The 15,957-nt window shown below is 38.8% G+C and overlaps 2 protein-coding genes across 2 annotated transcripts in view; one reads left to right on the plus strand and one right to left on the minus strand.

The window, feature by feature from the left end:
• col28a1b (collagen, type XXVIII, alpha 1b) overlaps positions 1 to 1,029 on the plus strand; it is a 26,258-nt gene extending 25,229 nt beyond the window's left edge. Inside the window, exon 33 of the mRNA XM_036216065.1 lies at positions 51 to 1,029. Within this exon, the coding sequence (XP_036071958.1) occupies positions 51 to 220 (170 nt within the window). The 3' untranslated portion in view covers positions 221 to 1,029. The remainder of the gene's footprint in view (positions 1 to 50) is intronic.
• A 1,920-nt stretch (positions 1,030 to 2,949) lies between these two features.
• Positions 2,950 to 15,022, minus strand: si:dkey-256h2.1 (uncharacterized protein LOC337520 homolog). Its single transcript, XM_024258620.2, has 12 exons — positions 14,424 to 15,022; positions 12,210 to 12,346; positions 11,965 to 12,140; positions 11,724 to 11,884; positions 10,127 to 10,267; positions 9,928 to 10,049; positions 8,211 to 8,379; positions 7,154 to 7,302; positions 6,051 to 6,169; positions 5,858 to 5,984; positions 5,057 to 5,190; positions 2,950 to 3,159 (listed from the first exon to the last, which is right to left on the minus strand). Exons 1-12 carry the CDS (start codon positions 14,855 to 14,857, stop codon positions 3,034 to 3,036), a joined length of 1,995 nt encoding a protein of 664 aa, XP_024114388.1. The 5' UTR covers positions 14,858 to 15,022; the 3' UTR covers positions 2,950 to 3,033.
• Between the last annotated feature and the right edge of the window lie 935 nt (positions 15,023 to 15,957).

The following is a 15,957-nucleotide window of genomic DNA, read 5'->3' on the forward strand; positions in this document are numbered from 1 at the left end:
CTTCCGCATCGATTATAATCTGGGTGTTTTCCTCTCCTCCGCTCCGTCAGACGGCTGCTACCAGACTCTGGACCCGGGGCCGTGTCGGGACTACGTGGTGAAGTGGTACTACGACGCCATAGCCAACTCCTGCGCTCAGTTCTGGTTCGGAGGTTGCCTTGGAAACGAGAACCGGTTTGACAGTGAGCGGAGCTGCAGGGAAACCTGCGTGAAGTTCTGAGGCTTCGACCACAAACACCATCGGAAAGATGGAAATGCTAAAACGCCGCTTTCATCTCCTGTCTTTTAGTTTCTCTCTTTGTTTAGACGAAAATGAACCTAAAAGGTTAGAAAAGCATCAAACCAAAAAGCAGATCTAGGTTTCAAACTGAGTTAGTTTTTATTAAATGTGTTTTTTTTTATCTTGTTTTGTATTTTGGATAAAATCATTTTTATGTTTGTAATTCTAACGAATCCAACATTTCAGGGGCATTTTAAAGAAATGCTGTCATTGTAGTTCTTCTAAATAAATGTAAAGCAATGCAAGTTTGTCGTCATGACAACAATCCGTGCTGCAGATGATATTACTTGAACCAGTTTTTTTTTTAACTTGACATTTTGAAGCATCGATGAAGCCTGCAGAAGCAACATTACCTCCCAGTTTTTACTTCCAAGCCCCTTGTTTCAGAGCAGATCTGATTTCTATGATCCCGCCTCCAATAAAGGTATTTAATGCCTCCCTTTCATATAATTGACGCCTCCGTCTGTAATTCTGGATGATAACAAGCCTCTGCACACATGACCTGTAGACGGAGCTCCACCGTGAGGATCAGGAAAACCTGCAACTGGGTGTAAAAACAGTGGAAACAAAGCAGCAGGAAAAGAGGAAACGGCTCGGTTATTTCTGCTGATAAATGTGCAGCTTTGTGTCCACATTTCTGATGCTTTCTATGGAAATCGTGTTTAACAAGAACTCCATCCACATCTTGGAAGTCCAGATGTTTCTGTTTAAGCTTCTCGTTTGCACAATTTTATTATTTAAAACTCGTGGAAAATATTCCAGCACACATTTTGCTTTTATCTTTAGAAAAGCATAAAGAGGTTTCCATTTTGTGGTTTCTAATAAACATATGTATCTAAAAGCGACGTAGAGTTCCTAGCAAAAGCAAACGATGACCTTCAGGAACAAGGACCAGAACCTTGGTAGTAACGGGTTGGACCACTTTTGCCTTCAGAACCGCCTTCATCCTTGGTGGCATCGATTCCACAAAGTACTGGAAAGATTCCTCAGAGAGTTTGGCTCATATTAAGGCTGAGTATCAATAATAATTTCCAGAATCGGTTCGAATAATTTCAATTTTGAGTTTACACATTTAGACACATTTGTTTAGAAATACATTAATGATGTTCTGTATGTTTTTGAATATTTTTACAGTAATCTGATGCAGTTCACATAATATAAAAGGTATTTGTGAAATAATAATGAGATTGTTTAAAGCATACAGTGTTACATGGATTCGAAAACAGAAACTCCAACAATTGTTCTGCTTCTCCTGGACGTTTCAGTTTGGCCACTAGATGGCGATCGCGCTTTAGCATTACATCTTATTCCAGAAGAAGAAAATAAGAGGAAAAAAACTTTGTTTTAGACCACAAATGGTTTTTAAAAAAAATATTTCCTAGAAAGAGTTTGAAAAATTCTTATAAAGATGTTCATTTAAGTCAGAAATATATGTTTCAGTTGACTGAGTGTTAGCATTAGCCGTCCATTCCAGTGAATATCAAAAAACACTGAAGGAAATAGCTGAAAATGCAGAAGCTGATAGCCAGCTAAAGCTAAATGCCAAATTAGCCTAAAATAAAAAAATAAAAAAATAAAAAAAAACAGCAAGCATGTTGCTGAAATATCAGCTAAACTCCAAAACAGCTTTAAAAATCTTAGTAAATGCCAAAATTGTCCAAAAAGCTAGCAGAATGCCCATTTTCAAAACTTTAAAACTGTACATTTTTAACATAATTATGAATAATAAAAAGGCAGGAATATTATTCCAGAATAAATCAACTTAAATAATAAATAACTTTCAACACTTTACTCTCCTTAAAAATATTTTTTTGTAAAAATTCTACAAGTTAGAAATAAGCACAAGATAACATCAGGTCATTAATAACAATAAAATAAAATGATCTGGAGGGCCGGATCCGGCCCTCCGGGCCTTGACTTTGACACATGATCCTTAATGGGTGCACAAGTGTGTCAAAAAAATATCCCCCATACCATGACACCACCACCACCGGCCTGAACCGTTGATACAAAGCAGGATGGATCTGTGCTTTCATGTTGTTGTTGCCAAATTCTGACTCTACCATCTGAATGTGGCAGCAGAAATGAAGACTCATCCGACCGGTCAACGTTTGTTCATCTTCTGTTGTCCCGTTTTGGTGAGTCTGTGAATCGTCTTCTCAGGAGTGACAGCTGCTGCTGCTGTCACCCATCAGATGATTCCTGATGTCTTTCTATCAGCTGGAACCAGTCCGATCATCTGATCATTCTCCTCTGACATCATCACCCACAGAAGTGTCACTCACTGGATATTTTCTCTTATTCTGGCCATTCTCTGTAAACCCTAGAGATGGTTGTGGGTGAAAATCCCAGTAGATCAGCAGATCTACTGGGATGAACTTTAGAAATATAGTTAGACAGATTTAGCTTATAAAGAGGTCGATGAGTGTTTAAAACACACAAATGTGATTCATCTCTGCTCTCCTCTCTGAGTGAATCCCACGAGGGAGAAAACCCTCTGAAGAGCTCCGTCATCGGCCTCAAGTGGACATTATGGCTCTCAGAAAAAGGCTTCCTCAGGACACAGAAAACCCAGAGGAAGGTTCTGGTTCTTGTAATGACGAGAGCATCAGAGCTTCCATGAGTTTGGATGAATCGTGTCTCTAAAAGTTCATCACAAACAGTCTGAATAAGATAAAAAAACAGAAATTTAATGTTTCATTTACATTCAGTGCAACAATAATCGATGATTCATTGGTCCTTTTGAAGCAGCATCACTTGTAGAAGATAAGAAATGAAGACATGATGATGTATCCGGGCTCCTGAGCGGGATCCGGATCCTTCCCTTCAAACAGCCCAAAGTAGGTGATGATGTTGGACTCCTGTCCGCTGAAGTCCACCTGGAGGAGTTTAACACAATGAAACAAACTTTTAAGTCACTAATCTAAGAATTAAGCGTTCCTAATGGATGATATTCGTTACTTTTCCAGAGTTACTTCAGTAAGTCAGACTGGAGGAAACACGACTTTGTTTCCATGGAAACTAAACATCACTACATCCACAGCTGGTGGTGTGAAAATGAAAAACTTCATTCCTGCCTGTCGTCGCTGCCCTCTAGTGGCGAAAAAAAACGAAGCAACCAAGAACTTATTGAAAGATTTTTTTACCCCGTTTTGGTTTTCTAGACTAAAACTGCAGAAAATGAAGGAATGACAGCCCCTGATATCATCTAAACTTACTAAATGTCTTAAATTATGGGATGTTTCTGAATAAAAGGAATTTAGTTCAACAATTTGAACAAATGTCCTGATTATGTTGGGATTTAAAAACTTACAACTTTACAAATAATACTGGATAAACATCATGATGTTATAATAAGATAAAACATAAACTCAAACTTGTTTTCTTTTAAATGAGTTTATCCCAAAAGATTTTCATATTTTTCCTTTTAAAAAAAAAAGATTACATTTATTGGAAACACACAGAAAATAATTTTCTTACCAGTATTTTAAGTTTGTTTTGGATCTTTCTGAGTAATTTATTCAGTAAGATGTAAACTATAAATAAAACAATTATATAAAATAAAGTTAAAACAGCATCAACACTAATAAATCAGCACCGAAGTTGGCTTCTGATTCAGACTTCCCACTTAAAGTCAATATATAATCATCAGATGTCGTTTTAGCCAAAATAAAAAAATCTGTCGTTTTCTAGGACATAGTTTCTGCAGAGCGGCAGGAGCAGAAATTGGCCACTGATTTGTGGGCGGAACTATTGCTGCAGGGGAATCCCGACCGCCCTTCCCATCACACAGAACTGAGAGCTTTATGTTTACGAGCTCTCCCACTCGCTTACAGCTCCTCACAACCTCAACCTGACATTACAGTGCAACAAAACTGGTGATCAATATCAGAGTACAGTTCTGACGAGGAAAACAAAGACGTTCATGGATCTATTAATCTGTTAGAGGATGCATCAGAATGGAGAGGAGCAGGGAGCTTGTAGCTCCGCCCAGTGTATTTTCTACGTCACAAATAAAATCTTTTTCAAATAAAATTCTTTCATCTGTTCGTTATTCTCAACAATTGAATTTTGGGCTTAATTTTCGTTATATATTAGCTCCAGCTACAAGCATGATGATATGGGCATGGGACTGCTGCTTTGCTGTATGTCTATGTTTTTATATCCGTCCCTACTAAATAAATAAATACAAATACAAATATTTCCTCCATCATCAGAAGAACCATTTTATCTTTAAGGGAATAAAATAAAACAAATCCATTCAGACATTTCCTAACAGAAACAGCTCAAATGTTTAACGAAGAAACAGATTAATTTATAGATTTGTAAAAATTTTGTCTCGATTGTGAAAATAAAACCGTTTTTTTCCTCATAACCAAATCATTTCGTTGTGACGACTGAGATCCTTCAAAATCAAAGTAATTTGACTCTGTAGCTTCACACAGTCTGACATCTAGAAAGATGAGTAACCAACGTGAAGCGGTGACCTTCTGACCTTCAGAACTCCCAGAGGAAGTCTGGCTGAGCGTCCTGTGAGCTGCTGGGGAACATGAGAGCGCTCGTGAGGAAAACGGCGGTCTGAGGGTCAAGACGCCACTTCAGAGTGATTACAGTGAGCGCTCCTTCAGCCGTCGTGAGCGATCAGAAGATCCTTACAGTCACCGAAGCTTTGGATCATTTTTAACGTTTTAAACGATTTAAATGTTTTTATGAAGCTCCAGTGAAATTTGTCGTGACAAAGATGTAAAAGGTTCTTCCCTGACTGCAGACGCTGACCTGCTGGGTGACGTCCGTCCTCCAGGGGTCGACCTGCAGGCCGTCGCACCAGCCGCCTCGCCCGTACAGCCACGTGCCGTGCTCGTTCGGCACCGCTCCCTCTCGGACCCGCAGGGCGCAGCCCAGAGCGGAACCTGGGGGTCCAACGAGACAACAAAAGTGTTCAGCACACTTTTCTTTAAGGCTGCCTGAACGTTTTAATGATCATTTTAGAGCTGAAAAAATATGAGATACAATATTCTTTACTGAGATCAATGAGAGCATCTGAAGAATCGTATTCATAGGAAAAACTTGAAAATAATATCCCTCAGTGGTGTCAAAGTAAAGGTTGGAAAACTTATAATAATAAAACAAATAAGCATAATAAAGTCATCTTTTTAGTTTTTTTTATCTTTTACTGCACCACAATGTCCCAAAGTTAAGTAAAATACCACAAAAGGGGTTTTTAACAGCAATAATAAGGAACAAAAATTGCCATTCAAATCGACTAATTAGATTAATTAATTACAGGTTACATTAATTAATCGCACAAAAAAGAAACAGTTATTTTGTAGAAAATGTTTCTGATCTTTGAGTTCATCTTGGGACAAATGGGGGCAAAAACAAAATTCTTGCGTTTAGATTTTTGTGTCTAAACCTTTTTCAGGGCCGCGTGTTGCTGGAGCCTAATGTTGGGTGAGGGCGGGGCTTAAACTTAAAGTCATGCCGGACATGTCAACTACCCAGTTGAGGTTTGAACCAGCTGTGTGGTGCTGACCGCTGCACCACTCAAACATTCAGCAGCTGGAGGCGGAGCCTCACCTGCCGAATCAAACACGAGGCTGTTGTTGTGAACGCCGTTGATCAGGAAGTGATGCGAGGTGACGCAGAACTCCCCGCAGCCGTTCTCGTCGCTGCCGTGTCCCGTGATGGTGGCGAGCAGCTCCACCTGAGAGAGTAGAGCGCCGTGAACGTGTGGTCGACCGCCATGACCCCCTCCCCCACCTCCTGGTACCTTTCTGGTTGACGGAGGAACCGAGAACCTCACGGGCTGGAACCTCTTGTTGTAGTTTCGGTCAAACGTTCCTCCGCCGTACAGAGACTGAACCATGAAGGGGCGGAGCTTCTCCTCTCCTGAAGACCAACAGAAAATGTTTGTTTCATTTCTTCTGACTGAATTGACTTCAGTCCGTCTTATTTTATATTATGAATGTGTTTGTTCACTGCAGTTAAGACTAAAGTTGTGTATTTATTCACATTTAGGTGGGAGGATATTAAAATTAATAAAATAAAGTAAAATTAAAACCAGCTGTTTTCATAAAAGACAACAATATGTACAGTTTGCCAGTCACTCCTAAAATTACATGAACATTGAGTGTGGTATCCCACAAGGATCAAAACTGGGACCTATTCTTTTTCTTTTATACACAAATGACTTGAAGTCTGAAATAGAAATTGTTCTATTTGCTGAACCATTTTTTGCTCAGGAAAAAATGTCTTTAATACAAGAAATTGAAATGGAAACTTAAATACTGGCTTAATAATAATAAAAATAAAACGTTTTCATAGAATTTAGAAAAGAAAAAGTTTACGTTTTTTTATTTTAAAAAACAGGAAGAAGTAAAACTATCGATTTACAGTTGAAAAAGTTTCTGAATATAAGATTTCTTGGGTTAATTTGGGACAAAAAATGATCTTGGAAGCCGTATATATCATATGTTAAAAGTAAAGTGGCTAAAATGTTATTTGTTTGGAATAACATTAAGTACTTTTTATCTTGTAATGTGCTGAGAATGTTTTATTGTTCAATTATTCTGTCTTATTTCACTCACTGTGTTGGGGTAATGCATATAAAACTCATTTAACACTGTTACATTTACAGCAGAAAAAATGTTATTCGAATAATTCATAAAGTTGGATACAGGGAACATACAAATGCTTTATTTGTGGAGTCGGGATCATTGAAATTTGAGGATTTAGTAAAACAGCAAACTTTATTAGGGATGCTTAAAGTTAAAAACAGAGAAATGTCAGAGAGTCTGCAAAAATGATTTGTTTTCACCTGAGAAGATGAAAACCACAGGAAGAATATGAAGCTTCCTCTGTCTCAGGGCTCACCGGTCTGATTGCCGTCGCTGAATCTCAGGTTGAGGGAGACGATCCAGGGTTTGGCCCACGGAACCGTCTTCATGGTGAAGGTGCAGCTGCTGCTGCTATCCAGCAGGGGGAGCAGCGGAGAGACGTCCGTCAGCCAGCGGCCGCTGCCTCTGCAGAGAGTCACGTGATGAAACACACAGCTGCATCCCTCCACCTCCTGCTTTCATCACGTCACAGGGATGGTGTGGAGGCGGGGCTTACACCACTCACCTGAACATCACAGGTAAACACACCTGCTTTAATTTAAGCCTAAAATCTCAGTGACAACAACAAAAAAGGAAAATTTAAGGTGTTTTTTAGTTTTGGGTTTTTTCTCGTCTTTGCTTCTCTAACTTCAATTCTTCAGTATTTTAAATGAAAATCATTAAAAGAATCAATAAAATGTTAATAAGGTTTATCTAAAATAAAGTTGACTTTTATCACTTTTATTGTATCTGAGCGAAGATTTAAAGAAAGGCTGAACATTTTCCGACACTGAGGATTGATCCTCCGCTGTGACTTTACAGAGATATTCCATCCATTATGGATCCATCCATCCATTCATCATCAGAACTACTGATTCTGTACATCTGATCCCTTTTCTTTCATTTTCAGGCTTTTCAAAGCAGAAATTAGTTTTCTTTTACATGAGCTGCATGATTTAAACTGGAGTTTATTGGACACTAATATATCTTTATGAGGTAATTTGACTAATTATTGCTTTTAGAAAAGAAAACCTGGAATTGAAGAGTTATTTACTAAAAGATTCAAGAAGTTTTTCAGTCATTATGAAGATTTCTTTAGCCTAAAACATTTGTGAAAAAAACACATTTATGTTCTCGTTTTGATCCTGCAAAAACCAAATGTTTCTGCTTTTGTTCCTGAAAAAATATATTTTTTTTACTTGGACTTCTTTTTTAACATTTTCATTGTAAGTTATCAAACCACTATAACTCAGCTAAAGAACTGAGTTATAGTTAAATACCAACATGATGATGCTTTTTATTAACCTTTTATTCTTAAATGCTAAAAGCAGAACCTGCGGAACGCTGTGATCCAGCGGCCCAGCTCCGTGTTGCAGAACGGACTGAGGGGGTCGCAGCACACCAGCAGCTGCACCGTGTGATCCCAGGGGGGGCAGGACGAGTCTCTCCGGCCGGGACACGACAGCGAGGCGTCCAGCTGCAGCGTCCTGAACTCCCAGACGTCTAAAGATGAAGAAAGATGGTCTTTGACGGAGGAAAAGTGGCTTCAAACGGGCTCTAAGTGACGTGTCCGAGTCGTTATACTGTTGGTATCGAAGACCCACCGATGTGTGGCGATGGTCACAAATTGACTACAGATCCCATCATGCAGTGCGTCAGCTGCCGTATAGAACCCCAGTGTTGCCAGAATGGGCGTTTTCCTGCCCAATCGAACACTTTAGACTTTAAATTTGGGGGGGAAACATAGCTTTGGAATGAGTTCGGCGGTTTTTGGTTCATTATTGAATCACCTGTAAAATATCCTCGCCATCGCGAGGAACTAATAATAAAATGACAATGTGTCCACTGATCTTTTCTCTAAATGTAATTTAAATGAATGACCTTTAAAACCCTTTAACCACCCAAAAAAGAAAAAATCATTAAAATGTTTGTTTTCTTGCTGCTTATTCCCCCTAAAGGGACATCAGAGTAAAAATAAAAAAATAAAAAGAAATTGAAGTGAAATTTAAATAGTTTTTGTTCTAAAAATAAACAGAGGTTCTGTAAAAGTTACTATCTGGTGTGCACCAGTCACTATACAGACATTTTTCACTTTTTTTTAACTTCAATTTTTAGAATAAAAATGCTCTAGTTAGTAACCGGTGCACACCAGATAGTAACTAAAAAAAGAGTTTTTTTCTGAAAATTGAAGTAAAACCATTTTTTTCTGGTTACTATCTGGTGCGCACCAATTAGTAACCAGAAAAATATATTTTTTAATTAAATTTTTGAAAAAAAAAAAAAAAGTTTTGTTTTTTTTCCTTTAAATGTAATGTCCTTCTATGTCCCTTTAGGGCCTCCGTACCTTGGGGAGTAATACACACAATCAATATTTTTAAAAACATGTTTTCCAAGTGTTCCCCACCATTTGGTTGAGCAGGCAGTTAAAGGGTTAATCATTTTTAACCATTTTGCTGAAAAGTTTAAATATTTTGGGATATTAAAATTTTAAGCTTATTAAATTTTTATTTAAATGTATGCATTCATTTATTTTTTTATTCTGTTTGCTAGGCTGTGGGACAGAAGGTTATCAAAGAAAAAGAAACTTTTTTATTCAAAATGACATAAAGTAAAGAATGTTCAGTGTTTTTTTTTTTCCTTTTAACGTTTACTTTATTTCTAACTTGAATATTTTTTATGTAAATAAAATCCTAAGAGTTATTTAAGATTTAAGTTAATTTTTTCTGTCTGGAAACTTTACTTTTAATGTATTCAGTAAAGGTTTATCCTGTTGGCCCTCGACCTCATTGTGTTCTGGATTCTGGCCTCCTGTGTGAGTTTGACACTCCTAAAGGATTTTATTTTTATCAATATATTTTCCCCTTGTCACACAGAAGAGTTACATTAGATGAAGTTAGTGCATGTTGCATTTTTCTAAACATTTACAGAGTAATATTGACTTCTTTGTCATCTAAAAGAGGAAGACAGAGGAACATGGTCCAATCAGCCGTCCACATTCCCGATAACAGCTGATTCCATCACTGCGTCTCCAGATAGGGTTGATCGGTTTACCTGGCGGCAGGTCGACCGTGGCCACAGCTCCTCTCTCTCCCTGCATCAGGACTTTGTCAAAAACAGAAACCACTTGGGCCGGACTTTGAAGTTTGATCTGCAGGTCGGCGGAGAAATCGAACCTGGAGACCCAAACGGTGACTCATGAACAACGCGACTCACAGATCAGCGGATTCCCTCCAAATGATCCCATCATCACCACTGAGCCTGCCAGTTCAAGAATCTGAAGCTGGGGTACAGGAACCAGCCCACCTCGGCCAGCGCCCCCTGCTGGTCGATGCCGACGAAGAAGTTGGGGGAGGGGGTGTTCTGGAAGGAGACGTTCACGGCCCGTCCCAGTCTGCAGACAGTTCAGAAGTCGCGTTAAACCGAGCAGAAAATCAGGCAAAAACATTCTAGAAGAATTCAGAGCCTGCTGGGAAATGTAGTTTTTCATGAGATGAGCAACAAGAAAGGAAAACAAAAAGAGCAAAAATGTTTAAAACATGAAAGTTTTTGCTCCACAAAAATATCTACAATTTATGACGGATTATCACGGCCAGTTTACAAACAAAAAGAACATTTAAGTACGACTTTTTTTCTCGTAAATTTCTGTTTTTTTCTCAGAAAAAAATTGTAACTGTTAAATTACGGAAATAAAGTTGTATACTTAAGTCATAAATATACAACTTTTGAAGAGTTGTAAATTTACAACATTTTATCTCGTAACGCTACTTTTTTTTGGGTCCCTGATACTCTACTGTGTTTTTTTTCTTTATTGCTACTTTTTCTTGAATGGGGGCATGGGCTGGCTCGGGGCCCTGGAAACCTTTTGAACGGCACTGCAAATACATACTTAACCCTAGAGCAGGGGTGTCAAACTCAATCACACAGGGAGCCAAAATCCAAAACACACCTTCGGTCACGGGCTGAACGGGATAAAAATGTATTGAACATGCTAAAACTACACTTTTTTAAACTTTAAAACCCTAACTTTTCTGCCTATTTTTAATTCTATGACATATCTTGGGTTTTTTGCCCCTTGACCAGGACTCCCTTGAAAAAGACATCAGTGGATCTCAATGGGATTTCTTCCTGGTTAAATTATGGTTAGATAAAAAAATAAAAAAAACAATACGCAAAATAAAACATAATTATGAACTAGATATACAGCATTACCTGTGATAATGTTAGTGTGAATGCTGTAAGATGAATTTGACCCCTGAAGATGCTTAAATTGATAACTAAAAACGCTAAAAGAAGCCTAAAAAACTTTTTTAAAAGCCTAAATTGCCCAAAACAGCTAGCATGTAGCTGAAATATTAGCTAAACTCCAAAATGAATCTTAGTAAAAGCCAAAACAGTCCAAAAAGCTAGCAGAATGACAATTTTTAAAACTTAAAAACTATAAATTTTTAGCATAATTTTGAATAATAAAAAGGCAGGACCATTATTCCAGAATAAATCAACTTAAACCATAAATAAAAAAAACAATTTTTTAATTAAAATAATTTTTTTTGTTCTCAAATTTGTAATTTTTTCAGCAATTTTCAAGAATGTTTTCCGGATCTTCCTACGTTTTTATTTTCCATTTTGTTACATAAACTACAGTTGAACATCAAATAAACGACTTTAATTTATCATGTTTAGTCATATTTTGATCTATTTTATTGAAAATAGTTTTTATTGGGTATATTATATGAAATGAATGAATGAACATCATATCAGGTAAAAAAGTGATGGTGTAACTTTTATACTGAAAGTAATCCAGAGTAAAGTAAAATGTCTTTTTTTTCCTTTAGGAGTTTTGGATTTACCTCAAAGCCTGAGCGACCCCGACCTCCAGGTGCACCATGGAAGCCGGGATGGGGATCTCCTGGAAACATTCGTCCCCGACGCAGTTCATGTCCTGGATGGGATTATCCGGGAGGGAATAGACGAGGACCCCTGCGGCGCCGGCTTTGGCCATGTTCTGGACCTGCAGGAGTAACAGCAGGTTCTGGTCCTCTGCAGTAACTTCAGGAGTGAATCCTAAACTCAGAGCTCCTGCGTTCAGACCTTCATGAAGTAGGAGCAGTTTCCCTGAGACACCCAGGCGACAGCCCCCGCTATCGAACGCGAAGGTCGGCACGCGTCTCCTGCATCGACCAGCCTGTAGGGCCGCGAGCGCCAGCGACCTATCAGCCAATCATATCTGGCGTCCAGCCTCTTGACGACGATGGGCATCCTCCATCCTAACGTTAGATGGCGGTTTTAAAAACGGGTTTCCATCTTCAGACAGAAGAACAGAGAAGTGTTTTTACCCTGAGAGGTGAAGACGGCCTGATCCAGACCACAGTTGTGCCCCGAGCAGCCCCAGTAATACAGGACATTGGGGATCCAGTTACCCAGAGCGAAGACCGGCACCGGGGAGAAGTGCAGCCGGGTCAGAACCTCCTTCCTGGAGAGGGGAAAGATGGCACGGATTCAGAGACAAAAAACTGCTGATCATCTTCTCGGATCTTCCTCTTTTCAGTTTCTTTGTGCAGAAAAAACAGGAAATGTGTTTCTTATTTTCTGGAAAAAAAAAAGATTATTAGTTTTTTAACCATATTTTTCATTTAGTCTGCAGCTGGAATTTAGACTGAAACTAAGGATTCCTTCAGTTTTATCTGACTTAACTGAATTAGAATTGAACGATTATTAACAATAACACTGTTGTTGAGTGACTATAATGTCTTAATTTCCCTCATATGATGAATAAAGTATCTATTCCAGGAAGTTTTTATTATAAAAACTGATAAAAACTGCTGGTGGTGTTTTTGACTTGTTGTGGCTTTTTTCTGATGATATATAAAGAAAATTAAGCTTAAAAATGCATTTCTGAGTATTTTTTTATTCAAATCGTTGTATATCAGGAGCAGATGAAAAAATGCAGTTGTAAAAACATTGTATTTGTGACGTGCTCCTGCATCCTTGCAGACGAATAGATCCATGGACGTCTTTGTTTTCCTCGTCTGAGCTGGAATCTGGATCAGAACAGCTGGATAGAAATGATATTATCCAACATTTTTGTTAAGTTTGGTTAAGGGTGAGAAGAGCTGTAAGCTCGTGTAAACAGAGAGCTCTCAGTAATGGGTGATGGGAGAAGGGGGCGGGGTTGCTCCAATGGTAATGTCCACAACTCAGAGGATTTAAATTTCCAAGTCCAAAAAGATGAGCCAGATTTTGGGATTTTGGCTAAAAACATTTTGGTAATTAAAAGGCAACTGGGAACGTTTTGAAAATAGATCAAAACGACAGATTTGGATTGTGTGTTTTATTTTGGTAAAAAGATATGATGATGGGGGTAATTTGGAGGGAATTAGGAGGTCTCTGGAACCAAGCTCCAAAAGTATTTTTGTAACTTTTTTTTACATGAATTAATTAATATGGCACATGTGTCAAAGTCGAGGCCCGGGGGCCGAATCCGGCCCTCCAGATAAATATATCCGGCCCTCCAGATCATTTTATTTTATTGTTATTAATGGCCCGATGTTATCGTGCGCTTATTTTTAACTTGTATAATTTTGAAAACAAATATTGAAAGTTATTTAAGGTTTAAGTTGATTTATTTTGGAATAATATTCATGCTTGATTTTATTCATTCATAATTATGTTAAAAAGCTACGGTTTTAAAGTTTTCAAAATTGGCATCCCGCTAGCTTTTTGAATTTTTACATTTACTGAGATTTTTTTGTGGTTATTTTGGAGTTTAGCTAATATTTCAACAACATGCTTGCTAATTTAGTTTTTAGGCTGTTTTAAGTTAGGCTAATATTTATATGCTAGCTGTTTAGGCTAATTTATGTTTTTTTCAGTTTTTTAGGCAATTTTGAATTTTAGCTATTTTTCCAACTACATGCTAGCTGTTTTGGTTAACACACATACACACATACACACACACACACACACACACACATATATATATATATATATTAGTTTTTTAGGCTAATTTGGCATTTAGCTAATATTTTAGTTGGCTATCAGCTTCCACCGTTTTCTGCTACCAGCTTCCACATTTTCAGCTACCATCTTCCACGTTTTCAGCTACCAGCGTCCACGTTTTCAGCTGTCAATTTCAGCATCTTCAGCTATCAGCACTTGCATCATCAGCTGGCAAATTCAGCTTACAATGCTCAGGCTAGCATTATCGCAGCTAATGCTATATATCTAGTGATAGTTATGTTAAAAAGTTACAATTTTAAATGTAGTTTTAGAGTGTTCAATAAATGTTTATCCTGTTTGGCCCGCGACCTAAGGTGTGTTTTGGATTTTGGCCCCTGGAGCGAGTTGACACCCCTGTAATATATTTAAAAAAAAAAAAAAAAGTTTTTTTGTTTTTTTAATGTGATGTTTCTGTACTTTTGGCTCTATATAAATTCTGCATTAATACTGTTTTCTTCCTGTATTTCCCCTTGGCATTCTCAATTTTGTTGTATTGTTTTTTATAAATAAAGTTTAATCCAAAAAGAGTCACCGGAACCGTCTTCGGTCACCTGCGGACGGCGGCTCGTCGCAGCTGCTCCCGCATCCACAGCGCGTCCGTGACCGCGGAGTCGTCCAGAGACAGGAACAGCACGTGCGTGCGCCGCGGCAGACCGTCCACCAGGCGGCGCAGCGACGACTCGGAGCTCCACAGAGCCTCCAGGAACCCGGACTTGTTGGTGAAGGCGTGGATGACCACGGCTCCCCGCTGGGCGCCGGGTTTGTAGGAGAACCGGCCGTCCAGAGTCGGGACCGTGAACGCATCGGCGGGGTCTCCGGGCTCCGGACCGGGCTGCGAGGTCGGGCTCTTATTCAAACTGACCGCGTCTTCGGGGGTATCCCACGGAGACCCTTCCCCGTTCAGGGTCACGCGGCGTCTCGGTGGTCCCGCGGAAGCCGTTACAACAACCACAAAGCTCAGCAGCAGTGAACGCAGCGCAGCCATGATACCGGCGGACGTGAACGCACCACAGGCCGCCGAGGTTCCGCTTTCCCGCTCAGTTTGTCCCCAAATAAATGCAGAACTGTTTCACTTTCACGAAGAAAGAAGATGTAACTACATGTTGATATGACAGACCGACCATTTAAGGTGGAGGCGGGCCGGAACGCCGCCTACGGCAAGCCCGGGGGGTCAAAAAGAACAAAACAGAGAGGTCCCGCTCGTTAAATCACTCAAGATTTTAAGATAACATCGAGAGGAATCTGAGTTAGAGGTTTTTCTTTTATAACCCAGTTAGGGTTCATCTACAGTTATGTAATAAACACGCTGAAACTGTTTAATTGACTTTTAAAAATATATTTATCGAGTTATGGTGGATTTAATGCCTTCTCTTCATAAAATAGTGTTGAGTTCAAAACCCACATTTACTGTATTCATGCAACTGAACGACCTAATTTAGGTTAACTGAAGGAATGTGGAGTCTCTTTTATAATCGCTTTACACAACACAGGAGGACCTCAGGTCCTTTAAAACATGACAAAGGCGTCCCTTTAAAAACTATGGAGAGACAACAGACTCACTGCTGTGCAAGTAATTCTAACTTCCTGTTTGTGTGTAACTTTGGAGTTATGTGTGTAATAATAGATTTGTAACTCATACATTTTGTAACTTTGTCTACTTGCAATTGTGTATTAACATGTACATTTGAATATCAAAATGCAGCAGCATTAAAAGTAGTACTGTCACGTGATTCATTTTTGTGATTAATTAATGGTGGCCGATGCTCTCTACTTCTTCTTTTGTTTTTCTAATTGCCGGATATGACATCACCAAATGAAAATCGAATAAATACAAACATTTCACGACATCTATTTGTGACTCCACTGTGTTCAGACGATGAAAGTGTGGATGGTTTATTCAAAAATTACATTTAAACACGTTTTTTTATTAGAAATTGTTAGCATATTCGCTAATCTAGTGAGCTGCACGCTAGTTTTTCTGCAAAGAAAATGTGTTGTGCACTCAATTTTGGAATTAGTAGATTCGGACAGCGCTAGAAAATGGTGAACGCACTTTGATATAATGAGTGTGGGGGGGGGGGGGGG

Source organism: Oryzias melastigma, linkage group LG16 (genome assembly GCF_002922805.2).
Source record: "Oryzias melastigma strain HK-1 linkage group LG16, ASM292280v2, whole genome shotgun sequence".
Taxonomy (NCBI): Eukaryota; Metazoa; Chordata; class Actinopteri; order Beloniformes; family Adrianichthyidae; genus Oryzias; species Oryzias melastigma.